Source organism: Phalacrocorax carbo, chromosome 4 (genome assembly GCF_963921805.1).
Source record: "Phalacrocorax carbo chromosome 4, bPhaCar2.1, whole genome shotgun sequence".
In the NCBI taxonomy this organism is placed as follows: domain Eukaryota; kingdom Metazoa; phylum Chordata; class Aves; order Suliformes; family Phalacrocoracidae; genus Phalacrocorax; species Phalacrocorax carbo.
The window spans coordinates 13,366,187-13,382,334 of record NC_087516.1 but is presented as its reverse complement, the minus strand read 5'-3'; the positions used below and the strand labels follow the sequence as shown (position 1 = coordinate 13,382,334).

At 40.4% G+C, this 16,148-nt stretch overlaps 1 protein-coding gene across 4 annotated transcripts in view; it reads left to right on the top strand.

The window, feature by feature from the left end:
* The window catches only part of TBC1D14 (TBC1 domain family member 14), a 73,394-nt gene that overhangs the window by 45,333 nt on the left and 11,913 nt on the right, over positions 1-16,148 (top strand). For all 4 annotated transcript variants that reach the window (XM_064449087.1, XM_064449086.1, XM_064449088.1 and 1 more), the window contains 7 exons: positions 717-834; positions 2,425-2,531; positions 3,449-3,529; positions 7,025-7,119; positions 8,141-8,212; positions 9,564-9,692; positions 12,632-12,741. In XM_064449087.1, the coding sequence (XP_064305157.1) occupies positions 717-834; positions 2,425-2,531; positions 3,449-3,529; positions 7,025-7,119; positions 8,141-8,212; positions 9,564-9,692; positions 12,632-12,741 (712 nt within the window). The remainder of the gene's footprint in view (positions 1-716; positions 835-2,424; positions 2,532-3,448; positions 3,530-7,024; positions 7,120-8,140; positions 8,213-9,563; positions 9,693-12,631; positions 12,742-16,148) is intronic.

Sequence of the window (16,148 nt, the reverse complement as noted above, 5' to 3'; positions counted from 1 at the left end):
TGTGCATGTATTTCCACTGTGCTGCTGTAAAGAGTGTCTGCCTGCATTTGTTAAATTGCATGTCTAACAAATTTGCCTGTGGGAAAAATAGCAGTTGATGATGCAAGAAAAAATACTGATAATGCAATAGTGAGAAATATGTGTAAGGTAAACATGAAAAAAGTCTCCTTTATATATATTTGATGTATGACATTTAGATTAACCATACGCTAAGTGGCATCAAAAACGTGGCTCTTGATTTCCTAAGAGTATACCTAAATCATAATTTACACAGACCAACACATAAGAGTGAAAACAAAATACAAAATCTGTGTTATTTTAGCCTGTATTGTGAGTCTGCCATAAAAAAAAGGGGTGGGGCTTTAATAGAAAATACTCTGACCTGTCCTACTAGGTGGGGCTGTTGGCTGTCAGAGGTTACTACTGTTACTACTGTGGTTAGATTTGAAGGGTCAGAGGAGCCATGTATCATCCAAATCCTTTTGTCCCATCCATCAAAAATGAGCCTTATGCAAAGTTCACCTTTTTTCTTTATTCACATTTAGCGTCACTGCTTAGCTTCCTGTATGTCTGGGAAATTTTTAGACTTTGAACAGTCTATTATATGTTTAGGTGAATATAGTGTGCTTTTATATGGCTATATAGCCATGAATAGCTAACTCTGAATATTTGGTTTCTGGTTTTATTAACTTAAAAAGGAAATTGCTTTTCTGCAGAGCTTAAAGAAGCCCAGAAGAGAAAGAAACAACTGGAAGAACGCTGTAAACTGGAAGACAGCATCGGCAGTGCTGTTTTAACTTGGAACAATGAAATCTTGCCCAACTGGGAAAATATGTAAGACAGTATGTTATACTAAGTTTTAATTAAAATTGCCGAGTCTGTATCCTGAAAAGAAGTTACAAAGTTAGGAAGTATAATTTTAAATAGTCTTGGAAGCTTGTGTTCGAAAGTTGCTGGTGGACAGCTACAAGGAAAATGAGCAACATATGTTTCATTATTTCTACAAGGTGGCTGGAAGTGATGCAGTTCTTACTATTTATCTTTAATGGAGGTTCAGGATATTCAGGAACTGGGAAACACTGAGAAGTGATCTGTAGTAGAAAATGTAAAAACAGAAAGCATAATGCTTGAACACCATGCATTTATTGAAAATGAGTTTTCTTTGACTACTTGAGCTGTTCATGTTATAATATCAGATGTAGATTGAAGTACGTGTATGGTATTATGAAGACACTTTAATTACAGAGTGGTGTACCTGCTGGGGAAATCAAGTGATGGAAAAGAGAAGTAGGGAAAAAGTTATTTTAAAAAAATATTAAGTGCTAAAAGATTTCCTGTACAAAGAAAGAGCACAGACAGTTGGTAAGCTGCCTTTGCGGTCTGGTTTCTCATGGACTTAGCTAGTCATTTAAAAAAAAACAGCCCCCCCCCCCCCCCCCCCCCCCCCCCCCAGATATAATGGCCACCACAACAAAATCCAGCCTCCACAGCACTCAGAATTGCAATTTGCTTAATCATGGAATTAAGTTGTTCTGAGGATATATGTTAAAAATCTGGATGGAGTTTGTTGGAAAATACATTTCTGGAGAACTGAAGTAATAAGTATAAGCAAATTGCCAATTTACATGTCTGTCTTCAGTATCTGAAGATGCATCTGTTATGGCTGCTGCTAGAGTAAGGGCACCTTGTACTATATTGGTTTATAAATCCAGAAGTTCCTCAAAGTATTCACTATTTAACATTTTAGTCCAGATTCTGCTTTCAGATAAATGGATTTTTGTGGTTTTTGTCACTACCACAAACTTTCACTGGTGCTTGGGTGCTATTCTGTTCCTTCTTCTGTGCTCTCAGATTGGTGAACATCAGCTGCAGCAATTTCAAAGCTTGTGTTGTTAAAACATCATTCATGCTCCCACCTAAAAGGTGTTACATGTTACACCTTCATGCATTTTTCTGGAGGGTTAGAGCTGCGAAGCTGGGTGGGAAACTGTGTGTCTCATTTGTACAGCAAGGTGGTGTCAGAGGGGGAGAGGGTAGACTTCCATAACGCGTTTCTGTATTTAATTTTATGGGGAGATTTAAGTCTGTCCTGTCTTTAGCATAGGCAGTGGCATATATATATATTTAATTTCAATTTGTTTATTCCTGTCCCTGTGATTCTTGCTGGTCAAGTGTGGTTACGGATACTGTGATTGCAGTGCTTCTGTCAAAATAAGCCATTAACTTGGAAGGAAGTAAGCAAGCTTTCCTTTAAGCTTCAAAGCAAAATAGTACTAAAGAATGGCTTTGTGCAAACCGCGCTTGACTTCTTGGCCTGTTGATGTTATTTTTGGTTTGGATCCCTTCAGCAGTGGTAGGAGGACAAATTCACAGTTCAGCTGGTAATGAAATATTTCTTAGAATAATCTGTTTTATTTTAAACAGGTGTTGTTCCCGTAAAGTTCGAGAGCTGTGGTGGCAGGGCATCCCACCGAGCGTGAGAGGCAAAGTCTGGAGCTTGGCAATTGGCAACGAGTTAAACATCACTCATGGTGAGGAAGTTGTTTTGTCTACATTGTCTTACAAAGAGAAATAGTAAGGGGACAGTCTTCTATTTATTACGGTGTATCAGAACCAGAGGTGTGGGTGTGAGGAGATGTTACCTAGTAATGCTTTTTCAGTGGTGCTTTGAGGTGTTTTGTTGAAAAATACGGCTTCTTTTCACCCTGTAACTGCTCTAGGACTGCTGCTGTGAATTGTTTCTGATTATTGCTGTCACTGTGTCTTTCTTTGATGTCAGATGGACATGGTCAGAATTAATGACTAAAGCTTTTTTCTTTTTGTAACAGAATTGTTGCTAATTTTGTAGTGCCTATGTGTATGCATATAGCATACTTCCTTTGACTTAGAGTGAGACGTTAGGTTTGTGAGAGATTAAAAGACCCCTGGGAAAATTTGTACTTCGGTTTATGTGTGCTTGTGAAAACAGAAATAGTGTGCTACTTCAGAGTACAGAAAAACACAGCTCTGAAAGACTAACATATGTAATTAATCCCAACATGGAAATGTGGTAGACTGCCTGTACTCATGCTGTATTGTGCTGTTTTTCTGTGCTCGGCTTAGTTACTTCGGGTATAGTTCTTACATGGAATTTTCTAGATTTATCCCAATTATCCATTCAGGCTATAATTTTGAACACCTGTGCTCTGCAAGAAAGCTAAATGCTTGAACATAAAATGCAGCTTGTGCCTAGATTGCCTCTCCTTTTCACTTAAGATTAAGATATAGGTCAGTACCACAAGTCTTTCAAAGCCATAACCTACTCAGAAATTGAACTACTGTGTTAGAGATACTGTTACTTGTAACGACCTGGGCAGCATTGCTTGTGACGGTGGGTAGTTATTACCTGACAGTGGGTGTGAGCATATACAAATTGTGGACTTGGTTTTCTCTGTTTTTCTTTCTCCAGAACTGTATGATATTTGCCTGGCTCGTGCCAAAGAGAAATGGCGATCACTTAGCACAGGAGGGGCTGAAGTAGAATGCGAAGGTATGCTTTTCATGAAGGATTTATGCTGTGTTACAAAATAAGAGATTTTGTAAAATTGTTCCTTAAAATAAAATCACATACTTTAAACAAAAACATTCAGCTGTAAAGATGCCTCTAGAAAAGGAAAGCTGCTTTTTTGTGGAAGCAAGAAATAGGTATGTTTTTTCTTCTCAATGAAACTACAGTCTCCTATAAAGAAAAACTAACAAATGTGTTTTATAAACTACCTCTAGTTTATAAAGTTCTTTTTTGATGCTAATTTCTGGAAAAATGAGGAAAGTTTGGGTATTATAATTTGAATTGCAACACTAAAATACTTTTCTGAATCGGTAGTTTTGAAGTTGAAACTCAAATTATAGCAGGAAATTGCATTTCAGTCCCTTATTGCAGCTTTGAGCCCATCTCTTGGGTGTGTTTTGGAGAGCAGCGATTTATTTTTGCAGATCAAGTGGTTTGAGATTTATTAATTGATTGGAAAAGTCTGGTTTTGAGGGAGTATAAAACTGCATGCAGATGCTTGAAATTGTCTTTGGTAAGTAATTATGCTGAGCAGAAAAAGTAGAACATACATACTGGCATTTATCAACGGAGAAATATTTTTGATTGGAAATCCCCTACTTTGTTCTAAAGATTGTCTGCCTCTTAAATGAGATGACATCTAGTACATTTCCAGCTTCCTCTTGCCTGTATTTTCTGGAGTATATGCGCATGTGATTGGTGTAAGCGTTGGCTAGTGTCAGCTCTTGTTTTTTGATTGTTTATAAGTAGCAGTAATTCCCAACTATACTTACCAGACCAGAAAAAATACAAATAAAACTTTTTGATATCAGAAAGAAAATGAATACTTGAGAAATTTACTTTGTATGAGATCTGTTTCCATTATGGAGAGTGTGTTGCAGTGTCCACAATCTTTAACAATACATACAAAGTAAAGAGACATGGTTTTGGAAGGAGAGCTGCAATTCATCAAACACTTCTGCTTTAGGACTTAGAATCATAGAATCATAGGATCGTTAAGGTTGGAAAAGACCCTTAAGATCATCGAGTCCAACTGCTAACCTATCACTGCCAAGTCCACCACTAAACCATATCCTCAAGCACCACGTCTACCCTTCTTTTAAATACCCCCAGGGATAGAGACTCAACCACTTCTCTGGGCAGCCTCTTCCAGTGCCTGACAACCCTTTCGGTGAAGAAGTTTTTCCTAATATCCAACCTAAACTTGCCCTGGCACAGCTTGAGGCCATTTCCTCTTGTCCTATCGCTTGTTACTAGGGAGAAGAGACCGACCCCCACCTCGCTACAACCTCCTTTCAGGTAGTTGTAGAGAGCGATAAGGTCTCCCCTCAGCCTCCTCTTCTCCAGGCTAAACAACCCCAGTTCCATCAGCTGCTCCTCATAAGACTTGTTCTCCCCAGACCCTTCACCAGCTTCGTTGCCCTTCTCTGGACACGCTCCAGCACCTCGATGTCCTTCTTGTACTGAGGGGCCCAAAACTGAGCACAGTACTCGAGGTGCGGCCTCACCAGTGCCAAGTACAGGGGCACGATCACCTCCCTGTGCCTGCTGGCCACACTGTTCCTGATACAAGCCCAGATGCCGTTGGCCTTCTTGGCCGCCTGAGCACACTGCTGGCTCATGTTCAGCCGGCTGCCAACCAACACCCTCAGGTCCTTTTCCTCCAGGCAGCTCTCCAGCCACTCCTCCCCAAGCCTGTAGCATTGCGTGAGGTTGTTGTGACCAAAGGGCAGGACCCGGCACTTGGCCTTGTTGAATCTCGTACCGTTGGCTCCCGCCCAACAATCCAGCCTGTCCAGGTCCCTCTGTAGGGCCTTCCTGCCCTCCAGCAGATCAACACTTCCACCCAGCTTGGTGTCATCTGCAAACTTACTGAGGGTGCACTCAATCCACTCAGTCAGATCAGTGAAGATACTGAACAGGACCGGCCGCAACACTGAGCCCTGGGGAACACCACTCGTGACCGGCCGCCAACTGGATGTGACTCCATTCACCACCACTCTCTGGGCTCAGCCGTCCAGCCAGTTTTTAACCCAGCGCAGAGTGCACTTGTCCAAGCCGCGAGCAGCCAGCTTCTCCAGGAGAATGCTGTGGGAGACAGTATCAAAGGCCTTACTAAAGTCCAGGCAGACAACGTCCACAGCCTTCCCCTCATCCACTAAGTGGGTCACCTTATCATAGAAGGAGACCAGGTCAGTGAGGCAGGACCTCCCTTTCATAAACCCATGTTGGCTGAGCCCAATCCCCTGGTTGTCCCGCATGTGCTGCCTAATGGCATCCAGGATGATCTGCTCCATGACCTTTCCCAGAACCAAGGTCAGGCTGACAGGCCTGTAGTTCCCCAGATCCTCCTTCTGACCCTTCTTGTAGAGGGGCATCACATTTGCTAGTTTCTAGTCATCTGGGACCTCCCTGATTGACCAGGACTGCTGATAAATGATGGAGAGTGGCTTGGTGAGCTCCTCTGCCAGCTCCCTCAGTATCCTTGGGTGGATCCCATCCGGCCCCATGGACTTGATAACATCCAGGTGAAGGAGCAGGTCGGTGACTGCCACCTCTTCAACACCTGGGACTTCATTCTGCATACTAGCTCCATCTCCCAGCACAGGGGCCTGACAACCCTGAGGATGACCAGTCTGACTGTTAAAGACTGAGGCAAAGAAAGCATTAAGTACCTCAGCCGCCTTCTCATTTTTTGTGGCAAGGTTACCTTCCACATCCAACAAAGGAGGGAGATTCTCCCTGGCCCTCCTTTTATCACTGCTGGATTTATGAAAATACTTTTTGTTATCTTTAACGGCGGCGGCCAGTTTAAGTTCCAGCTGGGCCTTTGTCTTTCTAATCTTCTCCCTGCATAACCTCACAACATCCTTGTAGTCCTCCTGAGTCACCTGCCCCTTCTTCCAAAGGCAGTAAGCTCTCCTTTTTTCTTGGGTTCCAGCCAAAGCTCCCTATTCAGCCAAGCCGGTCTTCTCCCCCACCTGCTCGACTTACAGCACATGGGGACGGCCTGCTCCTGCGCCTTTGATACTTCCTTCTTTAATAACATCCAGCCTTCCTGGACTCCTTTGCCCTTTGCGACTTCTCTCGCCCACTACAACCTTTCCACAGAGGCAGCTATTTCAGGAGCCACTGGGAAGCCTTTTTGAGGGCAGGGGTCACAAGTTAACAGGCCTGTGTCTGTCTAATGATTTGTCAGCAAATGCCAGTAAAGTGCCTCGCCTGCCTTGTCCTGCATCTTTCTTCCCATTGCTTCAAAACCAATTGAGGGTCAATGTGCACTGTAGGGTTGCTCTGAGTCAGGACGTCCTTGCTTCTTAGCCTGTGTGCTGAGTTCAGGGAAGTGTCCTGTTTATACTTATTCCCTAGCATTTGCATCAAAATAAATGAAATGTGCAAAAACTAACCCTTACTGGGGCTGGGTTAGAGAACATACATTGATCCATGTAATAAGAGCAGTAACTTTGACTTTTGTAGATGCTGGATTTTCTGCAGCTGACAGAGAAGCAAGCTTGGAGTTAATAAAACTGGACATCTCAAGAACGTTTCCTAATCTCTGTATATTCCAACAGGTAAGCAATGCTAACTTCTGTCTTCTCAGAAACAAATTTTACATATTCTTGCCTGCCAGTTGGTTGAAACAGCCCATTGAGCTCAAATCTGAAGGACATCTTGAGAGGAAAAAGTTCCTAAAGATTTTGGAAAACTATAAATAATTTAGAAAAGAGTAACCTCAAGGTACTCTACATTTGGAAAAGGCAAAAAACCAGTCTGTTGGCTAATCATGATGATTCATCTAGCCCAGTTCTGCTGGTTTCTGTGTGATGAAGTGATGCAGGTGAGTGTTTCCAAGTCAGTGAATCAACACTGCTGGGTTGCAAATACATAGTAAGGCGAGAGAGAGAACAGCTCAAGCAAACAAGAGTTGGTGGCCTTTTTATGGCTCCATGCAAGACCAATTTAACTTGTATGTTTTGGTGTGCTTTAATGACTCATTTAACTAGATGTTTTGTCCTTCTATACACAAATTTCAGCAGCCCCCTAAAATGTTTAGATTGTGATAAGTGAACATTCTTGGGTGAAAACCTTCCCTTTGGAAATTCACAGCCAGTTACAGTACTTAGTGTAAGATACAGCAGCTGTTAATAGCCAACAGTACGAAATTCTTTTTAGCTGTACATGTCATTCTATGTTTGTTAGGCATAGAGTTGTTTTAAGTGTTTTCTTCATGGTTGAATTCTGCTTCTAGACTAAGAGACAAGTAGTTCTTGTTAGTGTTCTGCTTTCTTGGCACTGTTGTCAAAGTGCTGCTATGCTATAAGGAATCTTCTAGCTTTACATTCTTCTAGTATAAGGATTTAATATGTAATTGATGTCTTGGATGAACTGCATGCATTTGTAATAAATGTGATATGGAGGGCTGTTTCATGCTTTTAAAGCCAAAATTATTTTGAAAGGCTTGGGGCTGTTCCAAGCTGCATAAAGAAGTAATGTGCCCTTCATCAGAAGTAACAAATACTGTCTGTAGCACAGGAGGGTTTTTAACATTTGTTACGTACTCAGATGTATTGTCTTGTTTTTGTTTAATTATAGGGTGGTCCTTACCATGACACATTGCACAGTATTTTAGGAGCCTATACTTGTTACAGACCTGATGTAGGCTACGTAAGTGACATTTTTTTGGGGGTGGGGAGGGCAGATTGTGTTCATCAGTTATATGTAGACCAGTATTAAATGATTTTTGTGAATACTTGTGGGGTTTCTGTGTGCTTTCTTCTATTCCGATACATGCTTGAGAAGTGTACGTAATGGTTCTGTTGCTAGATTTAATCTTTTTAGCAGGTTAAGTAATTGGCAAACTCAAAAGTACATATTTGTAGTGCTTGAAAGTTGGAGTCAAAAGAGAAGATGTAGTTAAATTGTTCCTTTGAAGTACATACTGTTCTTAATGACAGCCTTACTGAGACTATTCTGTTCAGTTGAGTATCTTAGTCCTTTTGATAAGCATTTCTGAGCTTTAGCACTGTGAGTTTGTGGAACAATCTTTAAAGCAATGCCCATCAAGGCTATGTGAGCTCCCTCAAAGTATTTGAAGTAGTGATTATGAGAGGACTAAGTAGATTTCAATACTTCATTTAGTCTTTTTTCCCAGAGCAGGGGTCTATATAGGAGCTTATTCTTTATTCAGGAGCAGTTGTTTTAGAGAGCTAAAATGTTCTCTAAACATCAAGAAGATGTAGAAAGATAACATTCCTATTCTGCGTGTGATGCTTGGCAAAAACTGCTGAACATGACTGCCAGGAAACTAGAAAAAGGGCAGACCAGGTGGTGCACTTCATTTGGCATGGAACGTTTTGGTTACGAAGGAGCTTGTTCCTCAGGTTTGCAGGAAGGACTGTTCCACCTTGGTCTGTGTGACTCTGCCATGGCAGCGTTACACCCTCTGAGAGAGCAAGCTTTGCCTAGATTCAGCGTTGATTCCATTGCATACTTTGTAGAATAGTGCAACAACATCATGAGCTTATGGTAAATGAAACATGAGTTTCATCTTAAAATGCAACTTCCTGCTTGTCAAATGAGTCATTGCAGTTGTCTGTGATGGCCAGTGATTGACTGAAAAAGGAAAGAACAGGCATTGTCTCTGGTGTCCTAGTCCAGCTTCCCACAATTAAAAGTATATATGTCCCATCCCTAGAAGAGGAATTGCTTAGAAACAGCTTATTCGTCAAAAAAATCTTTATTCTGCATATTTGAAAGTGCTTTCATCCCAGCCTGTCTTAGGAGTTTTTCTTAGAGTCTTTGAAAGGAGGAAGTATGGGCATCATTAGCTTCCAAGCTCTGAACATTGAATACCACAGGGTCATGTGGGTTAAAAAAATCCTGCCTTTCTGATCGTGTCGCAAAATTCAGCAGCTCAGTGAGTGCATTAAACACTAGTGATCATGAGGACAAAATGAGGCAGGATTCTTGGAAGAATACAGTTGTTGCTGAATGGTAACGCTTCTCCTTTCTTCAGGTACAGGGCATGTCATTCATAGCGGCTGTATTGATCTTGAACTTGGATACTGCAGATGCCTTCATTGCTTTTTCTAACCTTTTAAATAAACCCTGCCAGATGGCGTTTTTCCGTGTGGACCATGGCCTTGTAAGTATGCAAGAAAACTGTAGTCTACATGTTGTAGATATGTTTAGGGTAAGTTCAAAAAAAAAAAATTGATGGGCCCAGGAGCTTGGAAAATAAGCCAGACTTTATTTTAAAGCACAATGCTTGATAAACAAAAAAAAAACCCAGCACACACATGTGCGCACCCCCTCAAAGAAGTCAAACCAAACAGAAAAACAACCCACTAACCTTTTTGAGCAGGCGGGTGAATGAAATTGTTCAGCTGCTATTTTATGATGCTTGGGGAATAGTTGTGAGAATATTATTGTAGTTGTTTTTCAAATTGAGGACTGTAGTTGAAAGCTGAAAACGCCTTAATATTTGAAGAAGTGTCTTGAAGGTGTTTTCTTTTATCCCAAACTAATAGGTTGCTAAAAATAGACTGTTGCAGGGAGAACTAGGTTTCCCATCTCTTGTTGTAGCAGCTGTGTTTGAAGAGGAACCTGGAGGGATCAGATGAACAGACCTCTCCAATTTGCAGTGGGAGCTGGTTGCCTGGTTCTCTCTGGAGTCTCTAAAATTCTTTGTTACCATGTACACTGGGCTGCTTGTGTACCATAGCAAAATAAGACACATCTCCTGAAATGTGTTTTTAATTTACTTCAAAGTTAGTGGGGTTTTGTTCAGGTTTGGTTTTGTTTGTTTGTTTGGGGTTTTTTTTTGGTAAAATATATGGCATTCGGTATTTCTTTCTCACTTATTTATCTTTTAACACTATGAAAATAGGATCTGCTGCTCAAGAGTTCAAATGGGGGAAATAAAGCAAGGGAGTGGATTACATCAACAGCAATCACTTTTGTTGCTTAAACAGTAGGACACTAGGGATACTATCAGTATTTCCTGCTGGAAAAACAGTATGTAATTCCCTGTTGCAGCCCCTGAATCTCATCAGTTGTAAATGCCCGTGGGGAGATGTACCACAGTCCAGACAGCATTGCTAGAAGCAGTATCAGTCCATCTCCATTACTGTACTTGGAAAAAGAGGACATGCTCATGCATTCAGTGTGTAAATATGGTTCTTGTGAATATGATTTTGGAGTTAAATTTGCTAGAATAAGGTGGGGGTTTTTTTAGCTGAAATAGGGTTGATTGGCTTGCTTTTTTTCTGGTATACTCTTGGACAGTGCTGTTTAGTTCTGTTAGCCTGGCTAAATAGAGGCTACGTGGTAAATGAATGCTTGCAGAAGAGTAGAGATGGTGATACATGAAAGAATATTAACATACCGTGAAATTAACAAAGCCATGATTCACTCCACAAGAAAAACTTTGTGCCTAATATTTCAAACAGAGTAGTGAGACATAAAGTGAGACAGTTTGGGCTTCCTGTGGTTCATATACCGATCTGCTGTCTACTGTCATCTTTTTGTGTCAGTTTTACAACTTAATAACCAAATGCTGATCTGTCTTAACATATAATAAATTAAAAAGCTAAATCCAGTGTTAATTAGTTGTGGAAATGATAGTAATTTGAACTGATTTATCTTGATTTCTTTTGTTGGTTACAGTTTTATTGAACTAGAATTTTTTTAATTACTACTAAGTAAATGTCTTGTTGAATGTTGATTTGATAAATAACCTGAACTGCTATTGCATTTCTAATAGAGGTGCCTGCGTTACTATCAATAGATGTGATTGTAGCAATTATATGTAAAATCCCTCTCTAAAGCACTTTTGAAATGCTTTAGCAGAAAACTCTTACTGTGGTGTTAGCATGTAAACAGGTCATTTTGGAAGTAGGACTGTAACCGATAGCTCAGAGATTTTATGAAACTTTTCATGGCTATTTCTGTAGAATACACCCATCTGATTGGCTTTTAATTGTTGCACTCTTACTGACTACCGGGATCAATTTTTTATATTTGCCGCTGCTAATAAAGGTAGTCCACCATCTGTCACTTCATTCAGATGAAACAGGAAGAGTTTCTGTAAGGATATTTGAAGAAAACTCGTAAATAAATCTGTCATCCTTTAAAGGCATTTCAGACAAAAGGCTCCTCGCTTCCCTTTAATGTCATGGTGTTTTGGGGAGCAGTGCGCTGATACAACTTACACTTCAAAGTAATCACAGCCATTCTTTATTGCTTTTCTTGGGATATTGTAATTAAAATTAGTGAATCATTCAAGGACTTTGCTAACTTCCCTGCCCTATCCTCTTAATACTAGAGGGAGAAGACCTAAAAACCCTTTTGTTTTTAACTCTTAGTTGGATTGGAAGATTTTGTTTTTCCATGCCCTCCATTACCAAATTTCACCGAAATACTCACATTTTAAAATAATATGAAAGTCTTCATGTTAAAAGGTGTATGGCTCAGGGGTTGTGGTATCAGATGGCAGTTACAGTCTGTTTCTCTTGCGTAGGTGTTATGCCTTGATCTTTGGCTTTTCTGTGTGAACCTCATCTCTCCTGTTTGCACTAGAAATGCTATTATCTCATTTAAAAAATGGTATAAAAGAAGCTTTAGGATTAGAATATGATTTATGATTGGAGCCAACTGGACGCTTCACTCTTGCTGTGGACTATTAAATTATTTTAGTTCCATATTTCATTTTGTAATCCATTGGGCCTTGGATTCTGTTCAGTGTAATATTAAACTACTGTCACAAGCATAAAGCACCATTCTGTTATCGTAATTATTTTCAGAAATCAGCAAATAACTTGTCTCCTGCTGATATTTTTCTTTCCAAAGGAAGCTGGCCAAGACCCAAAACAATAATTTTATTCAGTATGAGAACAGTATATAGGGTGGATCTTAAACTCTGTGTGCTTGCTGATGCTGTCCTTTATGTAAACATTTAGCTCTTTATTGTATCGTGTAATTCATACAATCCTGTTTTTGAAGAGTGTTCATCCAGCAAGAGTTAATACATTTAAGCCTATTAATACAGCTAACAGCTTTTTTCTCCCCATTGTATTTTCCCAGATGTTGACTTACTTCGCCGCATTTGAGGTATTCTTTGAAGAAAATCTGCCAAAGTTATTTGCTCACTTCAAAAAAAATAACTTAACTCCAGACATCTATCTTATTGATTGGTAAGACATTGAAAGTGTAATTAACACGCATACCAGCATACAGTTCCATGTCAGTGTTCATGACAGAAGCTGGAGTGCTCTTACCTGGTTTGGTATTCTTTTAATATAAGGCTTTATCTTCTGTTCAGTACTTGAGTTTGTCAATCTAACTCATTCCCACATACTTCTGTGATGTTTAACATTTGCCTAACCTTTATTATCATACTTTGATTGAGTTTGAGGCTTATTTTGAAATACAGCTGTATAGCACTGTTTATCTATATTTAGTGCATATTTGGATTGATCTTCTAAGAAAATATGTTGTTTTTCTACTTGATGTGCGGGTGTGTACCAGGGGTCTATATTCTGACAGTATTGGTAGTGTTGCTTTTGAAAGTTATAGTCTGTCCTCTTGAACAGAACAGGAAAAAGAGTATTTAAAACGTAGTATTTCTATCCACACAACAAAAAGCTAAAAGTTACAGAAAAGCAAACCTAAGCTTTTGGCAGGATGACTGTTGCTCCTGGGCAGTACCTCGCTCATGTTAGGTAGTCCCAGATCCTGTTTAGAGGATCCCAGTACGGGTTGCTTAAACCTGATCTTGACACAGTCCAACTGGATAGCTAAAGGGCATTAGCATGTTTTTAATTAATGCGGCTATTCCACTTCGCAGCCAGACAATTGCAATCTTTTTATTTGGTGAAACTGCCTTCCTTTCTAGTTCTGGTGTAATTAGAACCTTTTTTCCTTAGAGACGACAAAAGGCAAGGATCTTATTTGCACTCCTGCCAAATTTCAATGTGGAATAAGGCACTCCAAACTGAGCATTTGCATTGTGCCTATCAGGCTTTGGTTTGGGGCAACTAAAATGTCTCTTCTTACCAAGACTCTGTTGTCAGTTTCAGGATGATAGGAAATCTTTTTTGTGAAAAATTGATTTGCCCTTAAATTGTTAATAACTTCTCCTGTTCTCAGATATCTGAGGGACCTCTGGAGGTCATCTAGTCTAGACCCACTGCTCAAAGCAGGGTCAACTAAAGCAGGTTGCTCTGGAACTTGTCCAGTTGGTTATTGAATATTTCCAGGGATGGAGACTCCATGACCTCTCCAGGCAACCTCTTCCAGCATTGCACCACTCTCTCACAGTGAATAAGTTTTTTATTTTCTTATGTTTAAATGCAATTTCCTGTATTTCAATTTGTGCCCATTGGCTTTTTTCCATTCACTGGATACAACTGAGAAGAGTCTGGCTTTGCCTTCTTTACACCCTCCTATCAATATTTTTACACATTTAGGACTGAGCCATCTTTTTTCGCAGCTAAACAGTCCCAGCTTTTTCAGCCTCTCAGATACTCCAAGCCTTTAATCGTATTCGTGGCAAGCTGGACTTGCTCCGGTATATCCATGTCTGTCTCATACTGGGAAGCCCAGAGCTGGCTGACCACTGCTGAGTGGAGAGAAGGGATGACCTACCTTGGCCTGCTGGCAGCACTGTTCCTAATGCAGCTCAGGAGTTTGTGGACATTCTTTGCTGCAGAGAAATGTTGCTGACTTATATTCAGCTTGCTGTCCACCAGGACCTCCATGTCGTCTTATGCAAATCTGCTTTGCAGCCTGTTGGCTTCCCACATGTGTTGGTGCCGAGGCTTGTTTCCTTCCCAGGTGCTGGACTTGGCATTTCCCCTTTTGCACTTCATGAGACTTATGTTGGCTCATTTCTCCAGTGTCTCAAGGTCCCTATGGAATGCTGTATCGACCACTCCTCCCAGTTTTGTATCACCTGCAAGCTTGCTGAGGGTACAGTCTGACACATCATCTAGGTCCTTAATGAAGACATTTAGAAGTATTGGATGAGTATCAAACTCTGGAGTACTCTACCAGTGGGAGAGATACCACCAGAAGGAGTTTTATGAGTGAAGGCTGAGAATATTAAACTGAACTAGGTCTATGCACAGAGCGGGAAGATGCTAGAAAAAATATTGGAATAGGATAGAATGGGAAGGAAGAGGGCAGAGTCTGGTATGTTCAATGATAAGAGGAAAGATGTTGAAATTATATTGCCTCAGACAACGTTGTGAAAAGCCTGTGTGTGGAGGAAGCAACTGAATGAAAGGGATATTAGAATAGCAAAACTGTAAACGTGTTGTAGAATAACTGGATAGACAACACTAAAATCACCAGGTTATCTTTTTAATGCATTATTAGTTTAATATGATGCTGTCATAAATAAGTTTTTTGGGTTTTTTTTTTAAACACGTAGGAGAGACTAAACCCTGTCTTCATGGTGCAGGCTTGTTAATATCACTTTGTTTTCTAAGTTTGAGCTTTACATCGTAAAGAAGAAATCCTGAGGAACAACACCAGAAACTGGAGATCTAGAAAAAGACTGTTTTGATGAAAGGTTGAGGATTTACATTCCCCATAGCAATTAGGCTTTGATAGACTACTCTTTATTGTATTTTCTGGAGTAAAGATTTATGTGATCAGTTGTTCTTCCCCATCCCTAGAGAGTCACAACACTATGATCTTGCACAGGAATGTAGGCTAGTTGAGGTAGTCCTGCCCAATCCTATATTAAACTTTTTTCACACTTGTCTTGAGCTAGACAGCTTGTCCCACTCTGTCTTTAATTTTGTTAGACAGTGGATTTGGTATTTAACTGTGTAAGATTTAGGTATAATATTTAAATATGTATGTGTGCATGTGTGGATAAGTATGTGTATACATATATACGTACTTTCTGCTTTAAAATACTTTGGTCCTGTAGGAAGCAGATTTAGTTTAGGTTTTGGGGTTTTGTTTTGTTTTTAAAATGTCCACTGAAAACTTAGTGAATTGGACTTCATGTGTATTGTCCTTCCATTACTTCCAGGAAGTAATATAGAAAAGATGTAAGGAAAAATGAGGTGGGTCTGTGTTGTCACAAGTGAGTAAGTATTAAAGCTAAGGACTTTGGAAAATGTTGTTTATAAGGTTGCCTGCGGCTCATGGCTGACAGTGAATTTGCTGTAGTACAGATACCACTCCATTAAAACCAGAACTGTTTCCGGGAAGATAAGAATGTGTGTTTAAAGTCAGGGAAGAATATGGTACAGTGTCGCTCTGAACAGACAGATCTTTTGGTCGTAGGTAAAAATCTCTGTGAAACAGCCTTGCTCTAACAACATTATGTTTATTTAAATGCGCATTTGTTCTGAGCTCCAAAGGGATGCCTGCTGCTATTCCGGTGGCTGGCATGGTTACTGTGCAGGCATGTGTGCAGTAAATCTCAGTTGGGGCCAGCTCTGGGAGGGCTCCAGTAGCCATTGCTGCACAGACCAGTTGCTGGGAAACCCTCCTGCTCCTGCTGCAATTACAGTGGAATCAACTGGTCTCCGTTTTGCTGCTTCCTGTAACCAGTGCCGTGGGGAACAGCAGTAAAATTGGT